The 16066-nt window shown below is 47.4% G+C and overlaps 1 protein-coding gene across 1 annotated transcript in view; it reads left to right on the top strand.

Annotated features, from left to right (window-relative positions):
• The window catches only part of Csmd2 (CUB and Sushi multiple domains 2), a 574744-nt gene that overhangs the window by 210130 nt on the left and 348548 nt on the right, over window positions 1–16066 (top strand). Inside the window, exon 4 of the mRNA XM_029476560.1 lies at window positions 8052–8246. Coding sequence (XP_029332420.1) covers window positions 8052–8246 — 195 coding nt within the window. The remainder of the gene's footprint in view (window positions 1–8051; window positions 8247–16066) is intronic.

Raw genomic sequence — 16066 nt, 5'->3', positions numbered from 1 at the left:
TTCATCATTCAACTTTCCTTCCCCCGCATCCTAATCCTGGGGACCGTTAAGTCTGTGTAGGCATAATCCTCACAAAGGACCAGGCTAGATGGGGTCGAGTTGCAAAATAACGCTCAACGTAAAGCCAAATAACACATGGGTACTTTGGTTCTAGCTTAAGCAATTGCAGGATGAAGCTGTGATGGCTTGTACTGACTGTCAACCTGACAGGCTCTAGAATTATCTGTGCATGTCTGCAAGGGACCTAGGACAGGAAGATTCACCCTGAATATGGGTGGTTCTATTCCATGGGTTCAGGTCCCAGAGTGAATAAAAACGGGAAACTGTGTAACACCAGCATCCATTACTCTGTGTTTCCTGGCCAGACATAGTGTAGCCAGACACTGTGCCTTCTGCCTCGACAGATCCTTTCTTCCTTGATTCTTTCTCCAGGGATGTGGTTACAGTGATGATAAATGTAACTAATACTGTATCTCAGGCATGCTTCCCAAAGGGTTTGTGGGGCCTGTGGGGCTCAGTGGTAGAGTGTACTTGCCTAGTGTGAACAAGGCCCTGGCTTCAATCCCAGGACCAAACACACCACGTGCGAATTATATACAGCAGAGGTTGAGGGGAAAAAAAAATCCCATGGGGAAACACACAGCAGGTTAGACATTGTGGGAACAGACATGGAAACTTGCTCCTTTCAAGGAAAGCAGCGCCTGCTCCGTGTCTGCGATCTTGGATCAAGTCTCTTCAGCTTGGCTTGATCTACAATCGCTCTTCCTGTCCTCACTCTCAGTATCACCTGTCACCCTCTGCTCTGTTCTCTGGGTGCTTGTGGTGGGAAGCTGGGTCCAGGAGAAGGCCCACACAGCTCCCTTGTGTCAGTCAGCAGTAGCCATGACCTTTCAGCTCCCTGTTGCATGCTCCAGGTTCATCTGATAATTGTATATATGCATATATCTATATAGATACATAGACACATAGATGAATAGATAGATAGATGATAGATAGATAGATAGATGATAGATAGATAGATAGATAGATACATAGATACATAGATAGATACATAGATAGATACATAGATACATAGATAGATACATAGATACATAGATAGATACATAGATAGATACATAGATAGATACATAGATACATAGATAGAGAAGGGTTTTTATTAGGTTGGTTTCCAGACTGAGGTCTGGGTAGTCCAACAATGGCTGTCTCTCATTCAGAAGGCCAAGAATAGGGAAGTTCTTCAGTCTACTCCACTTGATGTATCAGCAGTCTCAATTGGGTGCTAAATTCCTGAGGAATTCTTAGAGAACTCCTGGTCTCCTGGCTATGTTAGAATCCTGAAGAAGTAGCTTCTGATCCCAGTGAAGGGAAGCCTCAGCAACAGAATAGATGTTGTCAACAAAAATGAGGGCAAGCATGCAAACAAACAAACAAAACAACCCAGAAGGCTTCCTTCCTCCATGTCATTTATGTCGGCAAAGTTGGGGTGTGTCTTTTCACCTCAAATGATCCAATAAAAATAACCCCTCATAGATGTGTTCAGCTTGGGTTTTAGTTAATTCCAGATATAGTAACATCGACAGTCAAGATGAGCTGTTACAGACACCAAGGATAGCAGTTGGTGTTTCATAGAGAAAGTGGTACTTAACTGGCCTTTTGATGCATGAATATGTGTTTGCTAGAAGGACAGTTGGAGAGAAGAAGAAGGTGCTCAGGGTACCTGTGCTTCCGAATAGTGATGGTGGTGGGAACAAGATGAGGATGAAGGAAGAAGGCAGAGAGGTCTACAGGGGTCAGATCACAGATGGAACCTCAGCTTGGATTTATCCTCAGAGCAAGAAAAGGTCTTCAAAGAACCCTTTCATCTCTTTCCCTTAATTCCTTGTTAATCTGCCAAACCATTAATTATTCTCTAATGAGTCATTGGGAGGTCTCAGGGCCTGCCTTTGCTGGCGCATCTTGGAGGGATACTCTATGGTACTCTCTTGGGTACTAATCAGGACAATATCAGAAGCAGGGGACCTGGTAGTGGGAAGAGTTGGTCCCGCAGATCCAGGTGAGAATGGTAAATCTTCACCTGAGGGAGGAATCGTGGGTCTGATGTGATGTTAAGAGAATAGGGCGTGGCAGAGAAGAAGCCAGGCAACTCCTTTGGGAAGGAAAGGGCCTGGGTCTGCACAGGCCTGAGCATAGAGATTCCCGCAAGCCAGAAAATTAAGGGAAGCTGGTTGTCATAGCTTGCTGTCAACCTCAGCCTCTTGCTATCTCCTGGAATTGAAGTTAGAGTTCCAGAGCTTTGGGATTCAGTGCTGGCATCAGGTTTTATAAGATTCAGAAACCTCTGACCCTGGTGCCAAGGATGGTAAAAATCACCAGCCTGAGTCACAGGGCCAGGCTCAAGGTGGAGGGCTCGTGTGTGACGAGTGTCAGGGGGAGCTGGACAGGAGAGGGCCGCTTATTTGTGGGGTCTTTGGCGCCTCTTGTCTTGGTGTATTTGACAAGATCAAGCTCTAGGTCCATCTGCCAGGTTGCCACACTTGTTCTTCCTGAGAGTGCAGTGTGAGTCCCTGGTCTACAGCTTGTCGGGTGTTCATACAGAACAGTCAGCACAGGAACAGCCCAGTATAGGTGTAAGAGATGTGGGTTTGGTGGCTAGGCACTGGTAGGCACAACCTTCCACCTTGCTTTTTGACCTGCCTTGACTCAGCACGCCATCTTCCCTGGTAACCATGTGTATCTCAACAAGTCATCACCATGCCTCTGTCCATAGGTGGGTAGGAGGACTGGGTAATCTCATCAGGCTGGTTATTAATGTTTTGTTAGAATTATTACCCACCAAGTATTATTCTATGAAACTACAGTCGAAACAACAAAAAAAGACCACCAATTGCCATTCTCATGGGCTATGGCTTGTAGTAAGGTAACACTGTAAATCAGTGTGACCACCAAATTGACCATCTAGCAGATGGTACCACATCCTTGATGTGAAGTCTACATAATCATATTAAATTATATGTGAAAATATGTTAGTTTTGGGAATGGCAGTGCACACCTGTAATTCTAGCACTTTTGAAGGTAAAGGCAGAGGGGATCAGGAATTCATGGCCATCCTTGGTGTCATGTTGAATTTGAGGCCAGCTTGGGCTACATCAGACTCTGTCTCAAAAAGATGCAAAGGAAAGGAGAAAGGGAGGGAGGGAAGAAGGAAGGAGGGAAGGAAGGAAGGAAGGAAGGAAGGAAGGAAGGAAAATACCATATGCAGCGAGTTATATTCACAAGTCCAAGAGCTACAAATGGCAGATGTTGTGAAGGTGAAGAACATCGCAGGTAAGGCAGAAGGGCCTGGCATCAGGATCAGAGATCCTCCATCTGGCACCCCAGCCCTTAGCTCTCCCTGGCCAGATGCAAACTCACCACAGCCACAGTTTCCTCTCTTCGCACGCTGGTGGCTACAGGAAGACAAGCTTCTTTGCCCCAAATTTTTCCCAGCTTTCCTACCTCTTTAAGTCAGTCTCATGGCCGTGAGGACTGGTCTAGTTACTTGATGGTAGCTAAGACATCAAGACATATAGAGGATGTTCCTGGATAGCATGAGGGACTCTTCCTTAGATGATGAGAGCCCAAGCCTCAAATTAAAAATAAAACCTGGCATGATGTACTTCTACCTGAATTGCAACCACAGTGGAGAGCCATTGTCTTATAATCACAGAGAATATTACGTTGATTGGCAAGAGCTGGGCTTTGTTAGAGGGCACAATTCCCCACTACTAATCTACAACAGAACAGTTCAATGCCAAGCTTTAATAATACCGTTCTGGGCTATGTTAGATGTAAATAGCCCACTCGTGGTTTTGTAAGCAATCAAAGGGAAGTTTTATAGACAGGAGAGCAAGATCAACTATAATATCTATGCCGAAAAAAAATTAAAAAAAAAAAACTCACAGGGAACTCAACAACATTGGCAAAAGAAAAACCAAACAAAAACAAGGACCCTAAGAACTTGTGCCTTAGAAAGACTTCTTTGCAGCGCATCTCTAATCTGTGCTTGTCCAAAGACCATCATTGGACACACACACAGAAAGATTATACTTTAGACATTACCCTTGATATTATTTAGTGACAAATGTGTAGGACAATAATTTTTTAAAAAAGTATTAAATGAGGGCTCTCAGGTGGTCACCTCTAACTTCTAAAGAAGTCTCTGACCCTGGAGGATTAAGGAGAAAGGAAATCATGTGGAGGCATCCTACCTCTCAACAGAGCCAGAAAAGAGCCTGGGTTCGAAACCAGGCTCTTCCATTGCTAGCTGCATGTCCTTGGCCAAGCAAGCTGCTTCTGCTCTCTGCCTTAGCACTGTCATCTGTGAAGCGAAGACAACCCACAGTAGTCTACAGACACCTTTGCTACAATAAGTAAACTTGTTTCCCAGGCCCAGAAGCCTACCGAGTACTCAGTGGGTATTGGAAATAAAATTTTAACCTCCATAGCAGCCCTACTGTGTGTTGAATTATCTCCCACAATCTGTCAAAGACTTAGGCCCCAGGACCTGTCAAATGTGACCTTTGGAAATGGTCTTTGCAGAAGATGACTTCGTGTTGTGGTCACAAGGGTGTATCTTGCTTAGTAGAGGACACGGAGGTGTAGCAGGAGGACCTCAGATGAGCAGCAGAGACAACTAGGGGGATGCATCTGTCCACTAAGAATCCTAGAGTTTGCCAGCAGTCAGAAAAAGTGGGAGGAGGGAAGGAAATTTAATGCAACCCAACCCCTATCCCTGCCAAGCTTTCTCCTGTGACCTTCTGGCCTCTAGAACTACCCGCTAAAGACAAGGATAGAGTGTAGTTGCTAGTACTCATTTGGTGTTACTTTGTAACATCATCATCAGCCCTACCAGCTAGCAAGGCCGTTAGAGAAGAAAAACTGCCTGGTCTCCAAACAAAGAATGGAGACCCAGAGAGGCATGCGGTGAAGTTTGCATCTCTGCATCCTGCCAAAGATGTGAGGAGCTGGATACGAACCCAGCCCTCGCTGAGCCCCAAGACAGCTCATTCTTCCTACACCGTGTGACCTCTTTGGATCAGAGATTGGCATTTATAAAGGTGACATGAGGAGTGAGCCCCACTCATTACAGCTGGGTCCCAGTTGAGACCCATTTCAGAGTGGTCTGATTATGAACAGCTCATTAAGTAAGGAACGGTAAGCATTTGAGAGTGACTTTTTTAAAAAGAATCAACTTTTATTTATAGTGACGTTCCAGTCATTAATTTCAAAGGAAGAAAGCCCAAAGCAGAAGCAGGTTCATTAAAAATTTGACATTAGTAATTTAATTAAATTGGGTCTTTGCGTCTTGTTGCGGAAAATGAAACGTTAGTTCTACACCAGTTCTCAGCCGGTTTCCCGTCAGTTCCTTCCCCTCACGTTAGATTGCTTGCTTCTCTAAATGTTTACCTGGCTCCCTCTACACCCAGTACTTACACACACACACACACACACACACACACACACACACCATATTGCCTGTGCTGTAAGCCAGCAGCAGGACACCGTGAGAAAGATTCGGTGAATTAGGAGTAGGGGATGACGGGAAATGCAACTGAGCCAAAAGCAGGGCAACTTGGGAAAAGTTGGGAAAACAGGCAGTAAGGGACGATGGGAAGTGCTCAGTGAACCAGCAATGTGGTGGTCATAGGAAATACAGCTGAGCCAGCAGCAGGGAATTCTGGGAAATGTTCAGCAAATCACCTGTCGAGGGTCATGGGAAGTGTAACTGAGCCCACTTGGAGAGTCATAGGAAACCAAAAATGGGTCAGCAGTGGGGAATCATGGGAAAACGGAGTGAGCAGCAAAGGACTGTGGGAAACATCCAGTGAGCTACCGCAGAGGACTGTGGGAAACATCTAGTGAGCCAGCAAGAGCCGATCATGGGAAATGAGTGAGCTGCAGCAGAGGCTCATGGGAAATGGTAACCAGGGCGAACTGAGAGTACTTGTAGCAGAAGCAGATTCTTGTGCCTGGGGTCATCTCACCTGTCAGGCAGGGGTAGAGAATGAAGTAGGAAGAACTCTTGGATCCTTAAAATTATTCCAAAGCAAGCCCCTAAGGATGGAGACCTACCTAGATGGGTATTCCAAATGGTGAGTACAGTAGGCCCACAATAAATGTTGGTTGCAAAAAAAAAAAAAAAATGAATTGATACATGAATGGCTTAAGTAACTAATTAGCCCACGATTATGCCCTATGAAGTACCAGGCACTGTTAGTCTTCAGGATACACATGTGAGCCAACCCCACACACTGTCTTCCTGATCCTGAAACTCAGTAGGATGAAAATGTGGTACGTGTAGCTTTTATCAGTATCACACACATACCCACCCCTGACAATCACTGGATGTGTGAGGAAGATAAGACTCAAAAGCCTTATGTGACTCTAAGTCGGGCAGGAGACAGACAGAGCACCTGGCCTTAGACCCAGACTAGAATGGCTCCAAAACCTGCCATTTCCCTCTTCATGGAGCTGTGCCCTTGTAGAAAGGGGGGGGGGGGAACAAGGGTTAGGGGGGGTGAACTTAGAGAAAGCTGTCTTATAGATGACAGAGAACCTTGGGTCTGGCGGAGAGGGGCTAGAAGGCAGGCACCAGCAGCAATGTGGACAGGAAGAGGATGCCGTAAAGGCTTTAGAGAGGCCAGGGGATACAGCCTACACTTCATTTTCCTCCTAGTTGGCCTCTTCAAGACCCCTGAGCCATATGTTATCTTTCTAGAACCTTAGTGTATTTGTTTTGTCTGTCTGAAACATCTTTGACCTTGATAATTCTTGCTCATCTCTGCGTTCTGCATAGGTGTGACCTTTTTAGGAAGTCACCCAAGGCCCTCCCTACCAGGTCCATTTCCCAATATTCCAGGTGTAGGCCATCTTTAATGGAGCCCCTACCTCTCAGGGGTTGAATGTTTGATTCACTTGCACTCATGTGTGTGCCAGGCTCTGTCATAAGCCCCTTGAGAACCCAAGGTTGTTTAAATAGTTACCAGGTGCTGTGATTTCCATTTACCAGTGAGTGACAGAGCAGCTAAGAGACGTTGTCTCAGCTCCAGGGAGGTTCTGGAGTCTGTGCTCTTCCCATTTTTCTGCTACAGACTTCTCAGGGATGACATTATAACTATTGCTGGCAAACGGACAGAGGGGAGGCTGGAGATTCACAGAGAACTGAACAGTGATCCTGTCCGGCTGACATTTCCGGTCAGGCTCTGCAGTGCTCTCCTGCGGTGGTGGGAAGGGTAGCCTTTGGAGGTCAGGCATTTTCCAACCATGAGAGGGGAAGCTGGGACAGGAGGAAACAGGGGACACGTGGCCACACAAGTGCTGCCTCCTCCCTCCAAGGCTGACAGGTCATGATGCTCTTGCACTCTCGACGAGGCCATTTGCTCCTGATAATGACAGTACACACGCAAGGGCTCTGATTGCTTGGGCTCCAGTTACATACTGTACAGCATGTTCCCAGCTTCCAGTCGCCACTCTACACAGCCGCCTGATGAGAACCCAAGAATTTAAGTTTGTCTCCTTTCCTTTCCACTTAGCCCAGCTTCCCCTTTAACTCCCTGCACCTGCTCTTAGATGCCTCTGCTGTTAGACAGGGTGGCAGTCACAAAAGAAAGGATAGTGGGTTCATAGAGGGATGAGCAAGTGCCCCTAAATGTACTCTTTGACTCTAGTGTGAGTTTTTAATCAAGGCAGCCATGCCCAAGAAGTTAGTGTACCCCAGGGGGGAGGGGTGTCCCTTCTCTAGTTACGAGGATGGATAGAACTAACACCCAGGGCTACATATGAACAAGCAGATCACCTGGATATTCAGTGAAAATCCTCAACCTCTGACCTCTGGGAAGCAACCTATTCTCTGGTGATCAGCAGCTGAGAAAGGAGAGCCAGTCAGTAGTGGCCAGCTACATTCAGAAAAGAAATGAGACTTAGGCAGGTAGCCTGGCTCAAGGGCAGTTGCTAAGCCCTAGGATGTATAGGCTCAAGCCCAGCTCACCAGCTACATCCCCCTCTCTTCACAGTTCTCCCGAGTCACACTTGTGGGAACCCAGGGAGGCTGCCCAATGGTATCCAGCAAGGCTCCACCTTCAACCTGGGCGACAAGGTCCGCTACAGCTGCAACCCCGGCTTCTTCCTGGAGGGCCACGCGGTGCTCACCTGCCATGCCAGCTCCGAGAACAGTGCCACGTGGGACTTCCCTTTGCCTTCCTGCAGAGGTAGGTGACTAAAAGGGCCTGAAAGGACCTGGTGGCAGCTGGGAAGGAGGCCCACACTTCTAGTGGGATCTGTCTATGGGTAGAGTTACATCTAGTGAGACTTGGATTCTCTTTCATGGGAATCTCAAATCCAGGAATACTGAAGGTCCCCTTGGGTTCCCAGGGTCCCCAGACCCACCTGACTTCCTAGTTCTTAGATCTACAATCCTCAGGTTGTTCTCACATTAAGAAATCCAGTCCAACTTTGTGCCCTGCTTACTGGCTCCATCTCAGAAGAGCATACTCCCATCTTGTTATAACCATCACTGTTAGACGCTCATCCATGGCACTCCCCCAGGAGATTGCTAATAGCCCCGTGCTGGCATTCTTCCTTTTTTCACCTATAAATTCAACTTTTTTCCCCAGTTCCAAGCAAGTCAAGACATTGTTCATCCTACTGTTCCTTATTGTCTCTCCCCACTCATCATAGTCAAATAAGTGTCAATCATTCCTATTTGATAATAAATATTTGTGATCTTCTTTTTTTGTTTTGTTTTTGTTTTTGGTTTTGTTTTGGTTTTGTTTTGGTTTTTGTTTGTTTTGTTTTGTTTTTTTTCAAGACAGGGTTTCTCTGTATAGCCCTGGCTGTCCTGGAACTCACTCTGTAGGCCAGGCTGGCCTCAAACTCAGAAATCCGCCTGCCTCTGCCTCCCAAGTGCTAGGATTAAAGGCATGCACCACCACCATCCCACATGATCTTCTTTTTAAGAGCTTAGAAAATACAGGAAAAGAAAATAGGGGGGAACCAAACAAACTATATACATTTTAACCATGGTGTTTGCGCAATTTGTGGTGGTTTGAATATGCTTGGCCCAGGGAGTAGCACTATAGGAGGGGAGGCCTTATTGAAGCAGGTGTGGCCTTGTTAGAGGAAGTTTGCTACTGTGGGGGTGGGAAATGAGACCCTCCTCCTAAACACCTGGGAGCCAGTCTTCTCCTAGCAGCCTACAGATAACAATGTAGAACTCTCAGCTCCTCATGTACCATGCCTGCCTGGACGCTGCCATGCTCCTGCCTTGATAATAATGGACTAAATCTCTGAATTTGTAAACCAGCTCCAATTAAATGTTGTCCTTTTAAGAGTTGCCTTGGGTGCCGGGCATGGTGGTGCATGCCTTTAATCCAAGCACTCGGGAGGCAGAGGCAGGTGGATTTCTGAGTTCGAGGCCAGTCTGGTCTACAGAGTGAGTTCCAAGTCAGCCAGGGCTATACAGAGAAACCCTGTCTCGAGAAAACCAAAAAAAAAAAAAAAAAAAGAGTTGCCTTGGTCATGGTGTCTGTTCCCAGCAGTAAAACCTTAGCTAAGACAGCATTGCATTATTATTGTGTTCATTGCTGTAACAAAATACCTGACAAAAGCAACCTACATAAGCAAGGCTTATTTTGACTACCAGTCCAAGGCAGATACAATGTATCATGGTGAGGAGGCCATGCTGTCAGGAGTATGAGATGGCTCATTGTGCCTGCAGTCTAAATACAGAGAGAGAAAGAGAGAGAGAGAAATGTTGGTCTTTTAGCTTTTTAATCAGTCCAGGACCCCAGGCAGTGGGATGCTGCTACTCAAATTCAAGAAGGGTTTCCCTGCTTGATTAAATGTCTCTGGAAATGCCCTCAGAGACATGTCCAGAGGTGTGTCTCCTAGGGGACTCCAAAGTGCAGCAAGGTGTCAATCAAAATCCACTGTCACACCTTCTCATCATCTGCCCTTGCATGCTAGATCTGTTCCTAGATTAAAGTATATACCTGGGTTGGCATTATTCTGCCTGTAGATGAGTTTTAGTTCCTCTAAAGAACTACTGTCTTAGCTTGCTTCCTGTTGCTATGATAAAAACATCTTTACCAAAAGCAACTTGGAGAAGAATTTTTCTTTTTTAATTTGGCTTATAGTTATAGCCCATTACCAGAGAAAGGAACGGCAGGAACGAAGCAGGGGCCCGTAGAGGAATGCTGCTTACTGACTTTCTCTCCATGGCTTCCTCAGGCTACCTGGTTTCTTATACCACCTAGTCCAACCTGCTCAGGAGTGGCATCTCCCATAGCAAGCTACCTCCTGCCCCTGCCACATCAACCATCTATCAAGAAAATGCCTTACAGACTTGCATACAGGAAATCTCATGGAGGCATTTTCTAGATAACTCTATCTTGTGTCAAACTGACAAGAAAATAAAAACAACAACAAAAAAGAGAACCACAGCTACCATGGCCACTATTGGGTACCCCACCCGTGCCCCAACTTCAGCTCCTAAAAGTACTGCCAGGTTTGCTACCCATTCTGTGCTCATGGCTTCTTCGATGCTGGCTAGCCCTACGCACTGTCCCCACGGATATTACCCCAGTCAATGGAAATTGTTCTGGCCTTTAGACTGCCTGACTTCCCAATGGCCTTTTGCACTACTGATCAATGTTGTTTTTAAAACAAAAATCTCATTCATTCAATTTTACCGATGATGACTCAGGAGCCAGACACTGTGTGGTAAACACCGCCTCAGAAAGGCAGAGAAAGCTCGCAACAGCTGACCTTCCTACTCCACCAATGTCACAGGAGGAAAGGGACCTTTCTCCTTCTCCATGATGTCTTAAATATCCTTCTCCTCAATGTCCCTTCCTTTCTGTTTACTTGTGCTCACTCACTGTCAGCTGACTTCTTGCTCTGTCCCTTGACCTAGGGTTGACTTTATTTAGCTCCTGGGTTGAAGGTGTATGTGCTAGGGCTGAGCCACACCACAACAAGATTTTTCTGGTTCACAGTCTTACAGTTTCACAATGTGATCAAATATCCTGTAACAAAGCAGTCGCTTCCCCCTAAGCCCTCATCTTCAAATCTCATAGAAGCGGAACACACAGGTGCTTGTGTGGGAGAGCCATTGGCAGCTGAGACATGTCTGCAGGTAGTTCTTCTGACTCAAGTTTGAATTTCATCTCGGATGAATCTTTCTTCTCAAAAGACTAGCTCCAAGGCCAAGTCGCTCTCGCCTGCCTCCATCTGCACAGTATATTCTCAGCAGCAGGGATGAAAATTACCTGGCACACATACCTATTCCCTTCTCCTTGCTCATGTGACAAGGCATCATCAATTGATCCCAGCATCTTCGCCTGCGGGATGAAGTCCATTTTCCAGAAGACACACCACCCATCAAGCCTAGTTGGCACTGCCTCATGTCTCTTTATCTCTTTATTCCTCCAAGAGAATTGGCCTCACCCATACTAGCCTTCCATGATAGAGCAGGAGGAGACTAGAGCTGTTGCCCCCACCTTTTCATGTCCTATATCTTGCTCAGGATCCACCTCTTTTTAGGAGGTTAGCATCAGGAAGGACCAAGCTGGTTGGGTCTGACCTTAGATCCCTCACAATAGGCGTGGGGCCCTGTGTGGCCTGATTCCATGTACACCTCCCCTTTTTTGTACTATCCCCTATCCATACCCTGACCTGGGGATGTCACCTTTAACATACCCATCTTCTGAAGGACATGTCAGAATTGTGACATGATATTAGAACCAGAAATGGAGGAATAGATGAAATCTAGTCATTGTAATCCAGGAAACAGAGTCCTTTCTTAAACACCACAGACATTACCTGCTTTGGTCCAAGACAGAAATTAATACAAATATAATCCAAGTCTCATCCACAGAGCCCATATCCAACCTGGTAATGCAGAATTCCTCTGTCCATACCTTCTAAAAATTTTCCTCAACTTCCTCTTGCCTAACTTCCAGTCCTGGTTCTACTCTGGTAACTATGTTAGGAACTGGGAACATTTTCTGGACCCTCTTACCGCATTAAAACCAAACCCTCTACAACTCAATGAACAGAATCCCAGAGACCTTTTCAGGACCACATTATTCACCGGAGGGTATGTCCATGCCAGACTTAAATCTCTGCTCAACAGATAAGCTACCACAAACACGTGGCTGTTCCTGAGGCTTGAGGCCTGGCCTTTCTGGTTCTTCCCTCTGCTCTCCCTTGGTCACTGCAGCTGCTCCTAAAAGACACAGGATGTCAGCCATCTCTTCTTTCTCCAGTCCCTTCTGTCTTGGTCTTGCTTCAAGTCTTCAGTTCACTTTGTAAGCACTTAAAAACCTAGTTCCCTCTTAAATTTGTATTTCCTAATACTCCCCTCTACCCTAAGGTATAGAAAGACCTTTTCCTAACCAAAGAGAACTCCCTCTTTCAAAGAAACTGGAGCTGGCTGCTACAATGTCCTTTGCAAACCCCAGTGAACAGAGACAAATGATCTGGTCCCCACCATCCAGTGTCCATGTGTCCTGACATTGGAGCAGTGTTTGCCTGCTGACTGCAGCCACACCACATCTGTGGTCCATGAGTGTGACATGTGTAGGATGCTCTCCTAGCATCTAAGCATCCTGCAGCTTTCCACTTGGTCCCCATTCTTCTGTTCTTTCAGACTTCCCTCCTGGAAGTTCCCCATGTCTCTCCAAATCTCTTATCTTTGGTATGATGGCCTGCTCCAAGCTCCATCCCAGATGGAAATGACACCTCCACTATAGCCCTCCTTGGATGTGTATCACACCCTGTTTATCCAAGCTCTGTTTTCCCCAAACCCACCCCTCTGGTTGACTCCTGCAGTTTTATGAAGCATCACCACCCATGGTGGCCATGGTGAGCCACCCATAGTCCCGGCTCTATTCCTTTGGTCTTCTGCTACAGACTGGGCCTTCAAAACTTCAGGTGTTCCTTTGCAGACTGCCCCCCTACCAGAGCCACATCCCACCTCATCCTTCCTCTACCGGAACAGAAGGCACAGGTCTCACCGAGTCCCCCATTGCTTAGCCTCAGCCCTGGAACTCTTTCTTACTAACTTTGACAACATTTGTTTCTTTAACATGGAGCAAAGGACATTTCTAGAAAAAAAATGTCCCCTGCTCTTCATCCTCTAAAGTAGCTCCCACGTGAGCCAAGGAAGAGTGACTCCATCTGCACACAGAAGGAAACCTTAGGGTAGAATCTCCCTGATGCCCATGGTGCTGTGGCTGAGATGCGGTTACTTCCTTCTCTCAGAGTCTGGGGGTTCCTTCAAACCCACAGATCTCTGCCTCTATTGGTGCATCCTCAGTAGCATAATTGCTCATCAATTGTTCTTCATGCTGTTCTCAGGATGTCAAACCTCCCAGGAGCAAAAATAGTCACTGGTTGCTCAAGCCATGACAGGGACCACAGCTGTGCCGGGGTTCACAGCGGGACCAGCATGGCTGTGTTCACGCTCAGGAAGGACTCTGGGCCTCCCACACAGGTCTCTCCAGGGCTGGTATCAGGAGTAGATCAACCTCCCCACTGGAAAGCTGTCTGCAAGTATTCATTGAATGAGTAGCAACCTGGCTAAGCACTGTTCAGCCCTTAGTGTCCTGCAGGCACACCACCTAAGAGGGAGATTTCTGTGGGACACACAGCCAAAGCTCTAAGCCTGACTCTATCCAGAGTGCCACTGAAATAGGGGTGGGACACAGGATGTAAGTCACAGGACAGACAGAAGGGGGCTATGGAACAACTGGGGTTCCAGGCACAGCAGTCCTGAAGCTGACTCTCAAGGAGCCCTCCTTCTGAGGATCCTGGCCCATCTGGGTTCTGTCCAGGTAGCAGAGAGCAGAAGACGGGGCCTGTGATGTCCCTTGATGTGCCTGCCACTCTGGGCACATTCACAAAGGCAGACGTCCCTTAAGAGACAGGAGCACAGTGGAAACTCTTTGATCCACTACAAGGAAGACCATGTGTGTTACAGCAGCCAGCCTCCAACTCAAAGAGCATCAGCCCAGGATCAAAGGAACCTTTGGGAAGAGGGAGAGAATTCAGAGGCATAAGGGGCCAAAAAGCAGGTGGGGTTCGGGGAGACTGCCTGGAACAAGATGGGTTTGGTCTTGGAGCATCAATACAAGCACTGCTGGCTGCCACCAGACCACTGGGGGATAGGCGTTCTGTCAGCAGAGTCCGGACAACGGGCTTCAAGGATTTGGGCCTCAGTTTGGGGTGTCGCTTATAGGCCTTGCTAGTAAGTGAAGGTTTGAAGTTGACCAGAAAGCTCTTTCTGAAGTGCAGGCCAGAGAGAAATGATGATGGGGAAGTGGAGGGGGCCCAGGACAGGTGCCTGTGTCCTCCAGAATCACAGGGTAGAGTTTGAGGGTGCTTGAGAGCTGGTGATACGGGGTTGCTCCTTCTGCAGCTAACGGGGGCCCAAGCTAGACAAGACTATGTTGTGAGTACTCACTGGCAGGAGTCAGATATCCTGGACAGGAGTGTAGAGAATAGCAGACCCAGAGCCTGTTGTGGCTGTCAATTAAACAGTTTGTGGGTAGCACATATTGTTGTGTGGACAGGGAGTAGTAGCTGAGCCTGGGCTGTGTGGTTGCATCTCCGATAGTTGACTTCCCGTATTCCTGCAGGAATCCTGAGCAACTTCTCTTCCCCGTTTGGCACTGTTCTTCCTGGACCAGGACAAGTCATGACTTGGGGTCTGAAGTCCCATCCCCTGATTCAGGCAGGTCTGCATCTTGTCACTTGTATCAACTTGCAAAGAGGCTCTGGGCCAGCCACTCAGTATCGCTGTGCCCATTTTCCCAGCAGTCATTGGGAGTAATGGCACTACCGAGTTCAAAATGGACTGGGGTTCTGCTTATAGATGCTTCTGGAGGACGGCTTTGTTCCAACTACTACTGTGATTCTCTGCCACAGACACTGCTGGCCAGCAATGATTGACACGCTGGCCTTGCTTTGTCTAATTTAATCCTTAAGCCTAAAGAGGCCACAGTGTTGCCAGTTCCTGTTGTGAAGTAAAGGGGCCAGGCCTGGAGAGGTGAGGTGGGTGGCTTTGTTTCTGGTGATAGTAACTGGTAGAGAAGCTGAGACAGCCCAGGGCTGTGTTCCTGATGCCCATGGTCTTGACCACCGCTGACCCTGTGGGCAAGGATGTTGGCAATCTAGTGACCTCGGCAGGAGACTCACAGTCACAGCAACACACACTGACTGTGGAGTTCCTTCCCCTCGCTGTTGCAGAGTTTGAGGGCTAGGATGCTCTGCATGTTGAGGCAGGAAAGCCTAATTTGTCTGCCTGAGCACAGCTGGATCAAGCGTGGTTCACTGAGACCTGTAAGGCAGAGAAGCAGGTGTGGACTGGGGCAGTTCTGAAACCATAGAGTCCTAGGGTTCCGTTTTCAGTTCTGGCACAGGTAGCTGTGCCTATGGGGCTGTTTTTAACTCAGCCTCAGTTTCCTCATCTGTAACATAGAGGTTATCTTAGTTCCTTCTTCTGTGGCTGTGATATGATACTCTGATTGAAACAACTTAAGGGATAACAGGTTTCTTCCGGCTCATAGTTCCATGATATGGTCAGCCATAGCAGGGAAGCCAGGGTGGCAGGTTCAGGGAAGCCGTGGTGGCAGGTGCAGGGAAGCCAAGGTGGCAGGTGCAGGGAAGTCAAGGCTGATGTTTAAAGCATTCACCATTAAGAAAAGAGATCTGAGTGCTGCTGATGCTGCTGTTTAACTTTCTGTCTCCTTTATACAGTTGAGGATCCCAGTCAGGGAATAGGGCTGCCCACAGTAGGCAGGGTCTTCCCACATCAATGAGCACAGTCAAGAGGATCCTCCCACTTATGCCCAGAGGCCCCATTTCTCAGGTGACTCCTATTTCTATCAAGTTGACAATTGACACTAACCTTCACAGGGGTATCTCAGCTAAGTTTTTCAGTGGCTCGAGGGTTCTCAGTGCTCTGCTGGCCCTTGAGGGACACTCCACAAAGAAGAGCTTCCTAATCCGTCCTGCACTGATCAGG

The sequence above is a fragment of the Mus caroli genome, unplaced genomic scaffold, assembly GCF_978045245.1.
Source record: "Mus caroli unplaced genomic scaffold, Mus_caroli_1 scaffold_6, whole genome shotgun sequence".
Lineage (NCBI taxonomy): Eukaryota > Metazoa > Chordata > Mammalia > Rodentia > Muridae > Mus > Mus caroli.
This window is presented reverse-complemented; position numbering and strand designations above follow the sequence as displayed.